This window comes from Ascaphus truei, chromosome 4 (assembly GCF_040206685.1).
Source record: "Ascaphus truei isolate aAscTru1 chromosome 4, aAscTru1.hap1, whole genome shotgun sequence".
In the NCBI taxonomy this organism is placed as follows: Eukaryota; Metazoa; Chordata; class Amphibia; order Anura; family Ascaphidae; genus Ascaphus; species Ascaphus truei.
Genome location: NC_134486.1, coordinates 131,713,731 through 131,729,868, shown reverse-complemented (window position 1 = coordinate 131,729,868; position 16,138 = coordinate 131,713,731). Strand labels below are relative to the sequence as shown.

Below are 16,138 nucleotides of genomic sequence, written 5' to 3'. Positions count from 1 at the left end.
AACACCACTAGAAGGTAGTTTGCATTGGCACCCAGTTCTTGCCATCTATTTACCAAGCTAGATCCCCCCCCACCCCCCCCAAGGCAGAAAGAGAGGGCATCTAGTCTTAAGAAATATATATTACACTGTATGATATTTTTTTCTGTAAATCTGTGTACAAATCTAAATACAACAGCCGTTTGCAAATGTCACAGCACAAACAGACACAGAAGGTACCATTACTGCAGCAGAGGGCACCTATGCACACATCTCAGTTATTTACAACCCCAGGAAGAACAAAAAGTTTTGATTCCCTGCACAGGTGGACAAACAAATTCAGCTTAACTGGTTTGCCCACAAAGGCCCACACAGAGACAAACAAATAAGTCTACACACATCCAGAATACCCAACTTCAAATCATTCCGTTTAAGCCAATGTTACTAAATAGAAACAAATACTATAGTATAAAATGAAAGGACCACTTAATAGCAAAGGGGAAGAAAATCTGACAATAAGAAGCCCCAAGGAGATAAAGGAAAAAAGATCTGAAAAGAAGCTACAAGGGAGAGACGCCCAAGGAGAAGAGGCTTCAAGAACACCCAAGAGATGATGGTTAGGAGATGTGGGTAATATGCATCTTTATGGAACATGTAATATGTAACATTTTATAACACTATTGTGACTTGAAATGTTATAACTACATATCGTAACAGCAGTTTGATTTGTTTACATCAACACAATATATTTATATATTCAGGTGTGTTTGCGGTTCTATGTCAGACTTGCCCAAAAGAACGTGAAATATAGAAGCTGTATTTCTTAAACAGTTGAGAAGTAGTTACAAGGTTCCCATTATATGACACGTTAACATTTGCACCTGGGAAATTTACCTTTTTCTCTTTACCAGTGGCAAACATCTCTGCCAAGTCTGGCATGTAATAAATCTCTGGCTAACAGATCCGCAGCATTACAAAACCGCTCCACATATTATATGTTTCACACTTTCCTCTTAATGTTGTTTACACCCCGACAAACACTAACAGAGATATCACCACTGTGCAAAAGGACTCTTCTTGGATATTTCCCTGTACGATAGAGAACATCAGAGACAGACATTTCAGAGAGTCTGTATTTCGGTCAATGTATGTCATTTCTCCTTATAACTCTGGGATGCTGAAATCTTACCTGGATACATAATACAATTATATAGTGCAGAATATTTCCTTTGAGGGGAGAGAACATCTGCCCCTCAAACTCTTCCTAGCTTTTTTTTTTGGATGGAGGAACAGAATTTTACGGCTAATGAGAACCACTTCGCCCACCATGTCTACCCATTCTCCTACGTCGTAAAACCTCTGACCTTATTTGATCCTTGGCTTTCTTTCATATTTAAGATCGTCTTTATGTCTATCCCAGTGGTTCTCAAATGCACACATTAGCGACCATTGGCCACACCAGGTGTTTGGTTATGCCCAAGTACTTGTACAAAGTTGAATGAGCCTAATTTGCATGTAAATAGAATGTTGGGTGGTTGACGCAAACCTGGTCTGGCTCGGGGCCAATGAAAGGTTTGAAAATCTGTAGTCTACTCCAGGGGTGCGCAAACTTGAGCTGAGCCCCCCTGCCCGGCAGCCGCAGCATTCGCGCCACCCCCCTCTCCACAGACTCCGTGTCAAATGACGCCGCGGGTAATGTGACGTCACGTGACCCTGCCACGTCATTTGACGCACGTCGCCGAAGACCCGCGAGAGAGCTAGTAAGGGAGTTAGAGGCCTCCCGTGGCATTTAGTTTAAATGCCGTGGGGAAGAGCGCGGGTCCTCTGTAACCTGCCGCTTCTCCCCTAGAAATTCTCGCGCCCCCCAATTTGCGCACCGCTGGTCTATTCCATTACTGTATTGGAATCTTACCCTCTCTGTTGGGAGTCTATCCCACCTCCCTTTCCTTTAAGATTGCTACTTTCCAGTTTCAGAGCATGAACGGGCTCTAACGATCCTCATTGTATGCGATATGCTTCGCTGTTGTGCTATGTTGAAAGCCTTGATATATTTTTAAGTTTCAATCATTTCCCTTCTCTACTCCAAGCTGCACATGTTGATGTATTTTAGTCTGCCCTAATCTGTTTTATGATGTAGACCATGAACTATTTCAGTGGCCCTTCTTTGCGCAATCTCATTTATATATGCACTTGTAAAGACACGGTCTCCAGAAGCGAACACTATAATCTTACCAAAGATCAATAAAGGGGCATCACACCACCCCTCTTGTTGCTTCTAATACTTTTCCTTATACAACCTACCATTCTGCTGGCTTTTCCTCATTTCTTTATTACACTACTTGCTTACGTTTAAGCCAGCTGAAATCATGACTCCAAGGTCCCTTTGCTCTATAGTTGTTTATATTATAATGCCATTAATCCTATATTCTTCCTTTGGATTTGTGCAACCCTAATGCATGATGTGTATCTTGGTAAAGAATTGCATTTACCACACTGTTGCCATTTCCCTAATCAACCCAAACTATTAATCATTTTGTTTCACCCCAAGTTTATCAACCTTATTGCAGGTCTTTGTCTCATTGGCAAAAAAAAAAAAAAGTTCCCTTTTCAGATCTGGAATGTTACTAAGAATGAGATTAATGGGCACCAGACCCAGTACATATCCCGGAGGTACACGACTGGTCACCTTCCCTCCCGGTGCAGGGGGTGCATCAAAAGTCTTACACTATAGGCAAGCTACGTCACTACTGCTTCACTGCGATATATTTTCCTAGGCACCCCCAGTAAATCTACACTGCCTGCAGAATATCTAAAATCCTGTAGCAACAATTCACTATTTATGGCTCCGGCTCCGCACGCGCGATTATCAGACTGGCGGCGCGTGCAGCTGTGATCCCCGGCCTGAGCAGTGTTTATTCACTTCCCCATTACAGGAGGCCGCTTCACTGACAGTTACCAGCCTCTTCTCTATTTACAGTTTTGTAACCTGGGACTACATTTGCCCTCCTCAAATAATCTGAAACTACACCTGCGAGTGGCTAAACAGTTCTGTAAATTATCATAATAAAGACATAACAGATTTCTGAAGAGTTTAACACAACAGGAGGTGTCTGAAGAGCCACTTAAGCCGAGAATCAGCTTACAGTCTGTACACAACCTCCTGCTATGTGTGGGGCACACTAAATTAGTACTTGTCTCTTGATCAAACAGCGCCTTTAAAAAGTTTTCGATATGGATCTATTAAAACTGCACAGCTTCATTTGTTTAGTTGGTGGGGGAGGGTGGGTGGGAGAGATATTGTATATTTACCACTTCTTTAACGAGAATAGAAGTTGCATCGGTCTCAGTGTGTAAAAAGTGAATTGTGTGTTATATATGGAATATGCAAGGAGACCCATGCATTCCAAGAATCAGGGTGTTCACGTCTAATAAATGGCCTGCTGGTATGTAAGATTTCTATCATTTAATTTTTTTACGGGTGCATGCAAAAAATACATAATTGTTAAAATCCTCCAAAACTGGTTTACCATGGAAATGTTGAGTTTAACGTTCATGTTGTTGTTTCATTCAGCTCCATTTAATATTCCACTGTCCTTAAGTTCTTTCATCCTAGGAGGAGCTACACCTTTAAGTAAAACTCCTGTAGTATACCATCTGGCCACTGCAGGCAATAAGACTTTTCATTTCTTGTAAAGCAACTTTTAGTAATGTGAATCCAACATACCTGTCCACTGACCGACCAGGCCCTACACCAAGCTCAGGCTTAGCGCTGGGTAAGAGATAGGACAATCTGTCCATTATAGAAGAGGCTACAGGCAAGGCAGCAACGTTTTGATTTATCTTCTTCAGCTCATTTACAATAGCACCCGTCACAGACTTTAACACGTGATGAGGAAGATGGAACGTGACTGTTGCCCACTGCAATTAAGAATACATGTTTTACAGGACAACAAAAACTAAGAATATTTAACTGCAATGCACAGAATTGGTATCATATATTTGTATAAAAGGAAAAGAAAATGACAAAAAAATAAATGTAAAAGCTTGAATGGCAACAATACTTTCTGGCTTTTCCATCAAAAGTTGTCTCATTATGGCTGTTTAAGACTTAATTTTCTCCTTTTTATCGGATTACATTTAAAAAAATATGTAGATAAGTTGCAGAAACCTCATGCCATCCTATTTCTACTTAAAATGGCAGTCACACTCAACAGACTACAATACATTGTAGTCATTAGGGTACTAATAACATCTTTCCACTAAAATATGACCTTTTTTCTACTACTACAAATAAAGCCACGCATTAATCTCTACCAATTCTAGACTAGATCAATACCACTAATCCAAAGGAAAAAAATGTATTGTTAATCGTGATTAGATCTTGCCAAGGAAGCACTATACACCCCCATAGGTAGGACTGCATTTGTAAGATAAATTTACGACAAAAAAAAAATTCATAAATCATGGTCAAAACAGTAATACATTTAGCTTTCGTTATAGAGCCCCAGACAAAAGTAAATGCTGCAAAGATTCCAAAGTTGTACTAATCTGGGATAAGTGTAAATAAAATGCAAGTCATCTGACAATCATTTGAAATAAGATACAAAGCAAAATATTTACACAATGCTTTCAACACAGAATCTCAATGTCGAGGGGGAAAAAAACCATTTCAAATGACCACACTGATCATTTGTCGTTTTGTCAACACTGAGGGACCTCCAGAGCTGAACCGCGGCAATCAAAGCTCCATGCACTGGATATGCATCAGATTGAAGTTATTCCATTTTCATTTAACTTTTGCCAGTACTTGCAAAAAAAAAAAAAAAAAAAAAAAAACACGAATGAATATGGGTTTGGGACCAACCCAATTAGAAGCTGAAATGTAATTTCACGGATGCCGTTGCTTTCTACTGGCCGCCAGTGAGGCTGATCCCAATAGTCACATTGTATCTCCCAGACAAGAATTCTATTTTGTCCTTGGGATCCATGTTCTGTAGCTTGGAGAGCCGCAGTTCAGCTCGGGGGGATTTAAATGTTTTTCTCCACACTGTAAGGAACATTTTATTAAAAGGAAGGGGGGAAAAAAAGGAGCAGCACAGTTTGCGGTTTTAAGTAATTAAATAGATTTTTCCGATTTAACAATTGCACTAGTAGACAACATATGAAATATTTTCAAGTCAACAATGGCCTTGCTATTTGTGCAACTTTATTCTCAAGCAGTAAATCATGTATGAGGATTTAAAAAAAAAAAAAATGTTAAGTAACAGAAGCTACTCTTGTCTCATATGTTTTTACAGACTCATGTATTAAAGGTATTGGTGCCTTAAAGAGCAATCGAAAACATATGTTGCATTATGTGCAGATTTCGTTTTTCAGTTATGTTTAGAAAGAAACTCAACAACTAGAAAAGTCCAATGTTGAATTGAGTATTTTTGGTAAACTGCCTTTCGAACACAGCCATGATAAAAAACATCCGACATTATAGAGAAAAAAAAGTTGTAACGGAGAAGCTATTACAAGGTGGAAATAGGGCTGGAGATAATGGACACAATTACCCAGTGCTTATAAACCCCCCAAATTACCACAAAATATGGGGAAAATTTGAGAAGGTATTACAAGGTGGAAAAGGGTCTGGAAAGTAATTGAGAGGGTATTACAAGGTGGGGAAAGGGGCTGGAAAGTAATGGAGAAGGTATTATAAGGTGGGGAAAGGGGCTGGAAAGTAATGGAGAAGGTATTATAAGGTGGGGAAAGGGGCTGGAAAGTAATGGAGAAGGTATTATAAGGTGGGGAAAGGGGCTGGAAAGTAATGGAGAAGGTATTATAAGGTGGGGAAAGGGGCTGGAAAGTAATGGAGAAGGTATTATAAGGTGGGAAAAGGGGCTGGAAAGTAATGGAGAAGGTATTACAAGGTGGAAATAGGGCTAGAAAGTAATGGAGAAGGTATTACAAGCTGGAAATAGGGCTAGAAAGTAATGGAGAAGGTATTACAAGGTGGAAATAGGGCTAGAAAGTAATGGAGAAGGTATTACAAGGTGGAAATAGGGCTAGAAAGTAATGGAGTAGGTATTATAAGGTGGAAATAGGGTTGGGTGATAACAAAAATTCCCACAATAACTATATTACATTATTTATCGCGATAAATACCCAATAGAAACCCCAAAAAATCTAAACACCTCAAAAACTGTTCAAGGTAATTTCTTGTGAAATATATTATTGTTTATTTGTGAAGCACCAACATATTCCGCAGCGTAGTACCCTGGGGGTAATTACGTAAATTACATAAACGGAATGACATACCAAATAACAACATGCCAGCACAAACATATACAGATGGTAATGAGTGCCCTGCTCGTGAGAGCTTACAATCTAGAGGGAATAAGGGGCAATGTTGAAACAAATGGTAATACATATAAAAAAGCAAATACATTTTAGTATATTTAAATTTTACGAATGTAACATTTTTTAAATTAAAATTATTTTACATTAAGGAGATTGGCAGGAGGATTCCATGAAGTTGCTGGATGCCAGGGTCTCAGTCATAGGGCTTCTAGCTCTACCCCTTCCTCACTGATGACTTCAAAACTGAGGGGAGAGGTGCAGGGAGTGTGTTTGGAAACTGCTCCGCTGTGACCTGAGCAGACAGTCATTATCTTAACCCCTTCAGTGACCTAATGACTTACAGTGTACGTCCATAGAAGCAGCACCCCAGGGGGTCTTTATGATGTACACCGTACGTCATCACCCCTTGATCAATTTTTTTAGGGGTGTGCGCGATCGGCCCTCGATCATGTACTACACTAAAGGGGTGGTCACATCTGGTTCGATGGCTGGAACAAAATACATGATCGCTCCGAAGAGCTGTTACGTGAGGCGGAAGTGCCGTAGTGTCTGTGGCCACGGAGCTGGCACAGCACTAGGGCACTGATGCAGGTATGTACCAGGACATTCAGGTAATAGAATTAGGAATCCTTTTCCATTTTTGTAATGTAACGTTGGTAGCATATTAACAAATCCAAGCTGTTAAAAATAAAACTATACTGTACTATCCAAAAATAAATCATACATTGTAATTTGTACCCAATATACAGTAGGTGTATTTCCATAATTACACGTACGTTCTGTAAATTACCGTTTATTCCCACTGCGATGACGACACCTTGTTAATGGTATTTACAATGATGGCGAAAATGCTAACATTTTATTTAAAAAAATAAATAAATAAAGCTTCTCAGTAAACTACTACATGTAGTTAAAGTAGCAAGCCACTTAGCCCTAAATTGAAATTGTAATGGCTTCTTACCTTAGCAACTTTATGATTTGCTGCAGTTTCATGTGAGGTATTTTTAAAGCCATCTTTCAGCTGCATTATAAACAAGTCGTAGCCTTCAGCACTGGAAACATCAATCTTCTCCAGGCAAGCAGACAACAATTGCTGCGCCTATAATGCAAAGATTAAAAAACCATGACACAGACATTTTGTATTGTTTTTTTTTTACCCATTGGGACAAATTTCAGATGTGTGTCAAGGTAAAGTAAAAAGTAAAATGTATGAATGTGGATTAACAAACACCTTGCACTGTATGTAAGTCTAAAGAAAAAGTAGAGAAATTAAATGGGCAATTAGACACAGTTTAATACAAATCCAAGAGCACTCTAGAAGTCACTATTATTAATGTAAATAGTAAGAGAATGTCAGGCTGACAGAGAATCAGAGCACGTTACCATCACTTACCTCTGTAACAGGCAATTCAAGCTGCACCACGTCATCCTGCTTTGAAACTGGCGTTTGAAGTGCTGTATCTAGCAATAAAATGCCATTCAGGTCCTTCCTACAACCCACTGCATAATCATCCACAAAGATAACTTTATCCACAGTTGGGAAATACTGACATTTCACTCGGCCACCTGGTTTTGCTGTGTATAGAAAAAAAAAAAAAAACCTTTATTATAACTTACTCAGTTTCCACCTAAATTTTTATTCCACAAGAGAAAACAGTAGCTATTATACACACTTGCAAAAATGAAATAGCAGCAATAAATAACACTGCAAAAGTATAGTCACGAAAATAAATAATTATGCCTTTTACACTTCTGTTAAGCCTCAACAAAATGGGTTGTGTGAAATCTAGTACCGTGGAGATCAACTTTAACTGCTAACCAGAGGCTATTTGTTATTTATGTCACTTTCAGTAAGTCTGTATGACGGGAGTAATTTTAAATAGACTATTGGCTGCAAATGTCACAAGTAAATCTAGTTCTCCCGGTCAAAAATTCAGGCTCATGCACAGTAATTCTAAATCATTAGTCAAAAAAAACACAGAAGAAATGGTTGCCCCACAACCTTTTAAGTTGTAATCACCTACAAAACACCCCCCCCCCACCTCCTCCCCCCCCCCCCCCCCAAGATGAACTGTGCTATTCTCAACTGTGAGGATTCCTGAGAAGTCTACCAATTAAGGTGTGGGTTCTTTCTTGTTCCCTCTCTAGAAATCAGAACAGCAGGAACATTTTACTGGCAACCAGTTAGTTCCCGATGCTGGGAGCATCATGTTTTAAGAGCAGCTGGTTCCAATAAGATATCACTGCAGAATTCCTTACAGTTCCATGTAGCAACATAAGGCTACGGCTAGTGCGTGCGACCCAAACAAAACCATTATGTGAAGCAGTCCAGCCATATTACGCGCGCTGAAGAGCGACTGGATTTGGAGGAGACAAATCCATTATATTTTTCACGTGACGGCCGCATTACGTGAGCATTTGAACCAATGAGGGCAAACCAGCCTGGTGACGTCACGGCCACACCTACCGATCAAGCGTGTCATCAGAGTACACAAATCACCCAGGCAACGCGTGCGCCTACTTGTGTTCTGTCGCTAGCACACACGCATTATGTCCGCAGCCTTGGGCTTGTTATATAGTATGAGCTGGCACGCCTGTGCCTGCGTTGCACGTGCTTTCAGTTGATATAGCTCAAGCGGTAGCACGCGCTGCTAAGGGGCATGGCTATGATGTCAAAGTGTCAGGCCGCGCTGTGATTGGCTCGCAGCGTGGCAGCAGCACGAAAATACTAATTGTTTGTATTTTCACAGATCTGAAGTATAGCAACTGCAGGCTCATACCCTGCAATTATCATTGACCCGCGCGCGCACTATATTACAGCCCTTACAGGGATCAATCCAAAGTATAGGATGACAGAGCTGGCCACATTTGACTCTCCAAAAGTCTTAGGAGAGCAGGTCTTAAGAACAGAGATGTCGTCAAACCTGGCAAGTATGTATTCGGCTTGAATCATTTGACTTATTTCTGAACAGTGGAGAAATCTTCATCAATTTCTCCACTGTTCAGAAATAAGTCAAATGATTCAAGCCGAATACATACTTGCCAGGTTTGACGACGCAGTACACGTACTTTTGTATCACTTGAAAACTAGGTGGTGCAATTTGCCTTTTATAGATTGAATGTAGCATATGCAATTCATTTATCACACACAGTACGTCTCCATTGATCTTCTATCAGAGAAGTGACGAAGAAAACAGAAATGTTTTGTAACACTTCAACTGGGACATCCTCTTATTTCACCATCTTCCTTTCCTAGCTCATGGTTTATCCCCAGCCACCATGCACAGCCTCCCACATATAAGAATACAGAATAAGGAAAGGGCGAAGAGGCCATGCAAGTATGAGACAAGAGAAGGAGAGGACACAAGAGACTTGGGTAATGTGGGAAGAAGAGCCTCTAGTGAGGGAGGAGGAAGGGGAGGTGGATAGGAGGATAGGAAAGAAGGCAGGGTGTGGGCCAGAAAGAGAAGGGATAGTAGAGGAAGGCTGGATAGAGGGAACGAAATAATTGAGGGTTCAAAAAATTAAGGATCAGGAAGAAGGATAGAAGGAATAATAGAAGTGAAGGAGGTTCATGTTGATATTGATAGAAAAAAACGCTTTCATCCAGAGCAATTCATAAATGTAGTTTCAAAGTTGTAGAGCCTTGTAAAAAATAAACACTTATCACTAAAGTAGTAAATGGAGTATTTACTTATATCATTAAAATTGGGTTGCAAAGACAGGGTTGCAGACCTGCCAGACACGTAAATGCACCACAAGTGGTATTTTTATTTGTTGTACAAATATTAATAGAAATGATTTTGAATGCATCGAGATGTTAGAGCTGAGAAAGTGACTATATTCCCAGGGGATCATCCTACTTTCTAAGAAAACTAATGGAGACTGCAACGAGCCAAGGAATATTTCTATTTACACATGGTAATGGCAAATCGTTTTAGTCATCCCTATGTTCTGGGAATGGGTATCTTAGTTTAATTTCTGCATAAATTCACAAAACCTTTGATGAACCTTTGTTTTTATTTTTTGTATTTATTATACAGTGGTACCAACATATCCGTTTTCTTTGAAAGCCGTCATACTAAAAAATATATTGACCATTTCTAATTTATTATGGGGTATGGCATTGAATTTTGATTTGTAAAATACTGGAGTTATTTCTTCTATAAAGTATATGTGGATGTCATGCTGGTCACAATACATTTTGGAATGCATTTCTTTATAAATAGGCTGTTGGGAATGTTTTTTATGACCAACATAATACAGTGAAACCCTAGCAACCTCAATGGCCGCTACTGCTAAAATAAACACAAAAAGTAGCCAATGAGATTTGCTGCTTTCATTGTTTATTTGTTTAAAAGACTCAGTTCCCCCCAAAAAATTTACGATGATTTTTTAAGTTATGTTAGGAGCCGCCCTTGAAAAGCATTTTGTATACCTTCTTTTTAGTCCACCCTTTATATACAAAAGTATTGCACACCTAAAAGATACTGCAGATTACCCCAAAATGTTTTAAGTTTATTTCATCATTTATCTGAAGACTGCATTATCTATTAGAAGTATGCTTTGTGAATGGTGTGGACGCTATAAGAACAAATACCTGTGCATACACTACAGTACAGGCATACCCTGCATTAACGTACGCAATGGGACCGGAGCATGTATGTAAAGCGAAAATGTACTTAAAGTGAAGCACTACCTTTTTCCCACTTATCGATGCATGTACTGTACTGCAATCGTTATATACGTGCATAACTGATGTAAATAACACATGTGTAACAGGCTCTATAGTCTCCCCGCTTGTGCACTGCTTCGGTACAGGTAGGGAGCCGGTATTGCTGTTCAGGACGTGCTGACAGGCGCATGCGTGAGCTGCCGTTTGCCTATTGGGCGATATGTACTTACTCGCGAGTGTACTTAAAGTGAGTGTACTTAAAGCGGGGTATGCCTGTATGTGTAATGCTGTTTACAATTTGCACTCTGATACAGTGATTGAATAAACTATCTTTTAAAGTCCAGATATCTTTGTGTGCATGAATTCCTTTTGCTCTTTCATTTTTACTTAAGAGACTCAAAGCCTTCAGTAGTGTGTTTACATGGCAACCGGTTTCTTATCCTCACTTCCACCCCAACAGACAACACCGAGCCATCTCCACGCAGATATCAAAAAGATTCAGAAACACCGTCTCAAAAAAAGCTCTACAAGCCTAGCCACAAAGTGGGAGGGACTAAACAGTCATGTTAATGTAGGTTTTGGGATCAATTTTTTTAGAAATAATAATTAAAAAAAAATAATTACATTCAGTTAGAGTAAATAACTTGGTGAAACAGATACTCTAGTGCAGGGGTGGGCAACCTATTTTTCAATGTAGCGAATTAGAAGTCCAAATAGCCACACCATGCAAAAATGTAGTTATTTTGTTGCGCATGCAAAAATTTAAAACAACACAGTGTGTGTGTGTGTGTGTGTATATATATATATATATATATATATACACACACACACACACACACACACACACACACACACACACACACACACACACACACACACACACCTGAGCCAGAAGGAGAGACAGGACAGACGGAACCAGCGCTACCAAAAATCAGCTGAGTGGAGGAGGGGGAGGGGGGGAAGTTTACCAGAGCAAGCAAGGAGGGGAGACAGGACAGATGGAACGAGCACTCCCAAAATCAGCTGAGTGGAGGAGGGAGGGGCAGAGCGAGCAAGGAGGGGAGACAAGACAGAGGGAACCAACAAATTGTTCAGTCAGGGAAACGGAGCAGCTTCCCCCCCCCCCCCCCCCGATGCAGTGCCGTGAAGGTGAGACAGGCAGATTGACAGCGGAGTGCTTCTCCGCATGGGGTCTGCATAGCTATGCAGAGCAGGAAACAGAAGAGAGTTCTTGGAGGGGGAATGTGGGGCTAGACTAGATCAGTATTAAATTCGCCACACTTAGCCTGCCAATTCGCCACATGTGGCGAATGGCGATAGGGTTGCCCACCTCGGCTCTAGTGCAACATACAGCCACGGCCCCTTTTATTCTAACACTTCACCGATATTTTCCGGTGACTTTTTCCAAATGCCACGCGCTTCGCCGCGTTCGTGCCGTATTCATGTCGCAATCATGCCGGCGTCACCCGCGCTTGATCTGTTTAATGAGAATGTTTCGGATTTAATTGGTTGCAATTCTTCGCGTATCCGCCAGATAGCAGATATTCATGAATTGTAATGCGCATGCGCTTCAGTAATTTGTCGACTTGCAGGTGTATCAAAAATACCACAGTGGTCCTTTGTGAATTGACCTTGGTACTGAAGAAGTTGTACAACATTGTATCTATTTAGGCGTTTCATATTAAAAACTAAATGCAAAGTGTCTGGTGTTCTATTCCATTGTCCAGAGAGGTCCAGAGATGAGTACACCACTGCAGTCCGTGTTCCTAAAGCCCATCATAACGTACGCTTATTTAATATGGTCAGCAATTAGTTCAGCAGATGATAAGATGGCCACAGTTGGTTAAATTTATCAATATTTTATCGAAAATTATGACTTTTACAAATTTTCACCAGATGCTCATGGGTGGAAGCGTGTGATAAGGGAAAAGTTATGTATCGGTCTGCGTTTTTTTCGTATTGCTCCTGCACCCGGAGTTACAGGAGGAGGGTATTGGTGTGTTGCCCCTGAATTTCCAGTATCTTTGATCATGGAGAGTTCAAAAGGCGAAAGATCATGGTAAAACCAACTAAGAATCGTCAGTCCCAGGCAAGCAATGCGCCAGCGCCAGCACCGGCTTCCAATAACGGTCCGACCGTCTGTGAAAACCTGCTGACCGGCAACCCTTGCTATCCGCCCCCGCCTGGATACCTGCAGCCTGAGCAAGATTTGACGTACAGATACCAGCAAGCTTGCATGTACCAAAGCAATTTCCAGCTTCATCAGCTGTCAACTACAGGTGTAGCAGGCCCGCTGCCACCTGTCAACTACGTGTATAATTAAGACTACGGGACTGGCAGTGGCTCGGCGCCAACCGAATGGCAAAGTCTATGGTGGGTACAGCTGCCGTATGTAATTATTTTTTAACTATATCAATATCAATGCACAGTAAAGAGATTCTCCTGTAATCAAATCGCTTTGCTTATGGTTATTTAGTTCTTGTAGTCACAATTCGCCAAAATGTAGTCCAGCAATATCATTGTCTGCGCAGCTTCTATAGTTAGGCGCATGCGCATTGGAACCTTGTTGAAAAGCATACAGTATGCGTCTCATCACATCTAGGCGTGTACTGTATGTGAACAAGAGACGCCCCCGAGAAAATAATTGTTGGGACTGAAACGAAGCATTAAAAAAATATATTTTTTTTTTCCCAGACTTGAACTTCCACATGATTGTGAAGTTATACACGCATGCGCATTAATCATCAACTAGGTCCCTTCCCAAATAGGATTACACGCAGGCGCTGAAATGTGACACCAGGCTCTGTACGTTATACACGCAGGAATGTGATGACAGGTTTGGGATGATTGAAGCCAGAAAGCCATCTGGCTGGGAGAGGTGTACTGAACTGTAGATAAGAAGTTGAAATAGTACTTTAGCTGTGTGTGTGCGGGGGCGAGAGGGAGAGTGCTGTATGCGGCGAAATGTGATACTGTAACACACCTATGCGTTTCAACAATGTTCAAATGAGACATACAGTACTGTACGGTACACGCATAATATAAAAAGTACTGATTACAAAATACTGTAATACAGTACATACAGTACTGTATAGAAATGTGATAATTTTATATTCAAAGAAGACGCGACGCTATATATTTGTAATACTGTATACTGTAAATCCTCCATTTTACAAATACTGCGTGTGCACACACAGACAATGTATTAGACATGCATTAGACTTATTAGACTTAAGACAACAGCTAGCGAACGCCCACCTGTGTTTTTAGCCGGTATTGCAGTATAGAGGACAGCGCTAAAAATCCGAGCGATAACATACCGGAAAGCGCTACGGAAAAACAGAAAATATACTGCATCTGACCACGGTTAGCAGAGCGCCACGGATCCGGCCGCATTAAGATAAAGGCGGCCGCAGCTGTATGGAGTTGAAAATAATAAAGATCACAGGGCAAATGTACTTTTAAACTGAGTTTCTTTATTAAAAAAAAAAAAAAAAAAAAAAATTTAAAACCACCACACTACAGCGTAATGTTTAATAAAAGAAAGCATAATTGGCAAAATCTCCTTCAGGGAGATTATTTGTGAAATGCCCATTGTCTTATTGCTCATTATGCACAGATACATACATATAGTTTCATGTCCGAGACATGTAAAATCACATTGAATTTGTTACATGAAGAGAATCAACAGCTTTCCAACAGCGTTCTTACAATCGCAGACACCGACAGTAAATTCTACTGGCAGCATTTGTTTGACAATTTCTTTCAACATTTCCCTTTGATCACTAATTCTGAGGGGATTATCCATCCCTTCCACCAAATCCTGATCACGTGTTTGCAGGATGTTACTCACATACACACAAGGGGGATCATTCAATAAACGTCAATGGGAGTTTCCGTGTGATGGTGCCCTGATCAGCACCATCACATATTAATGAATAACCCCTAATGTCTGGCAGAAATAACTGCAATGGATGCTGAACCCAGTCACTGTATAGAAGAGTATATAACCCTTTTTACCCTGGTGTAGGCGTTAAATCGACATTAGAATTAATCTAAATTTCTGTTTTGTTTTTTTCCTTGCTTTATCCCGGACAGTGTACACAGACTTTTACATAAAAATTTTGCAGGCATATGTCTTTGCCCCGTAGAGCCAACAATCAATTTTTAGGGCCTAAGGCAATATAAAGGGACGCTCCAAGTCACAAGGAGCCGACACCAGGATTTGAACCAGGTTCCCCTGCTTCACACACACTGTCAGTGACTTCATTCACTGAGCAACTCCTTCAGCACAGGTTCAGGTGTACTATGTATTGTGAAAGTAAGCCTTAAATGTCTGGAACTAACACTATACAGCCATACCCCGGTTTAAGGACACTCACTTTAAGTACACTCGCGAGTAAGTACATATCGCTCAATAGGCAAATGGCAGCTTGCGCATGCGCCTGTCAGCACGTCCTGAACAGCAATACCGGCTCCCTACCTGTACCGAAGCTGTGCGCAAGAGGGGAGACTATAGAGCCTGTTACAAATGTGTTATTTACATCAGTTATGCACGTATATGACGATTGCATTATAGTACATGCATCGATAAGTGGAAAAAAGGTAGTGAAAAGTACATTTTCGCTTTACATACATGCTCCGGTCCCATTGCGTACGTTAATGTGGGGTATGCCTATATATAGAAAATTGTAAATTAAATACGAAGACCGTCTCTAAAAAAAAAAAAAAGTGGACAGCAACAATTACATTTTGAAAACTAGCTGTCATCACCCAGACTGGCTTGCAAATATCCCAAATGAACCCTTTGAGGACAAGGAGGAAAGCCCCACAGTTATTTGGACATTTTAAAATAGATTTCAAATAATCATTCTGATTAAATTAACATTGCTGAAGAGCTAGATCATTGAACAGAAATGATCTATTAATCGATGCGCCCAAAAAAGTATTTAATGAACTCTGTGTGTTGAGGCCCTCCCCCCCCCCCCCCCCACTCCAACAAGCGATGCGTCTTGCCGGGACGGCGTTCTAAGCCTCCTTGCCAGATGGCAGCTCCTCTGGTTGGCTTGGTGTTGCCTCGTTCCTGTCAGCACCGAGTCAACCCAAGGACCGCTCAAGAAATGCACAAAGCAGCCATCTGACAAG

General features: G+C 40.7%; 1 protein-coding gene across 8 annotated transcripts in view; it reads right to left on the bottom strand.

The window, feature by feature from the left end:
* Nucleotides 1-16,138, bottom strand: part of BIRC6 (baculoviral IAP repeat containing 6) — a 240,383-nt gene that overhangs the window by 201,912 nt on the left and 22,333 nt on the right. For all 8 annotated transcript variants that reach the window (XM_075596608.1, XM_075596614.1, XM_075596615.1 and 5 more), the window contains exons 2-4: nucleotides 7,712-7,893; nucleotides 7,280-7,417; nucleotides 3,701-3,894 (exon numbers count right to left, since the gene is read on the bottom strand). In XM_075596608.1, coding sequence (XP_075452723.1) covers nucleotides 3,701-3,894; nucleotides 7,280-7,417; nucleotides 7,712-7,893 — 514 coding nt within the window. The remainder of the gene's footprint in view (nucleotides 1-3,700; nucleotides 3,895-7,279; nucleotides 7,418-7,711; nucleotides 7,894-16,138) is intronic.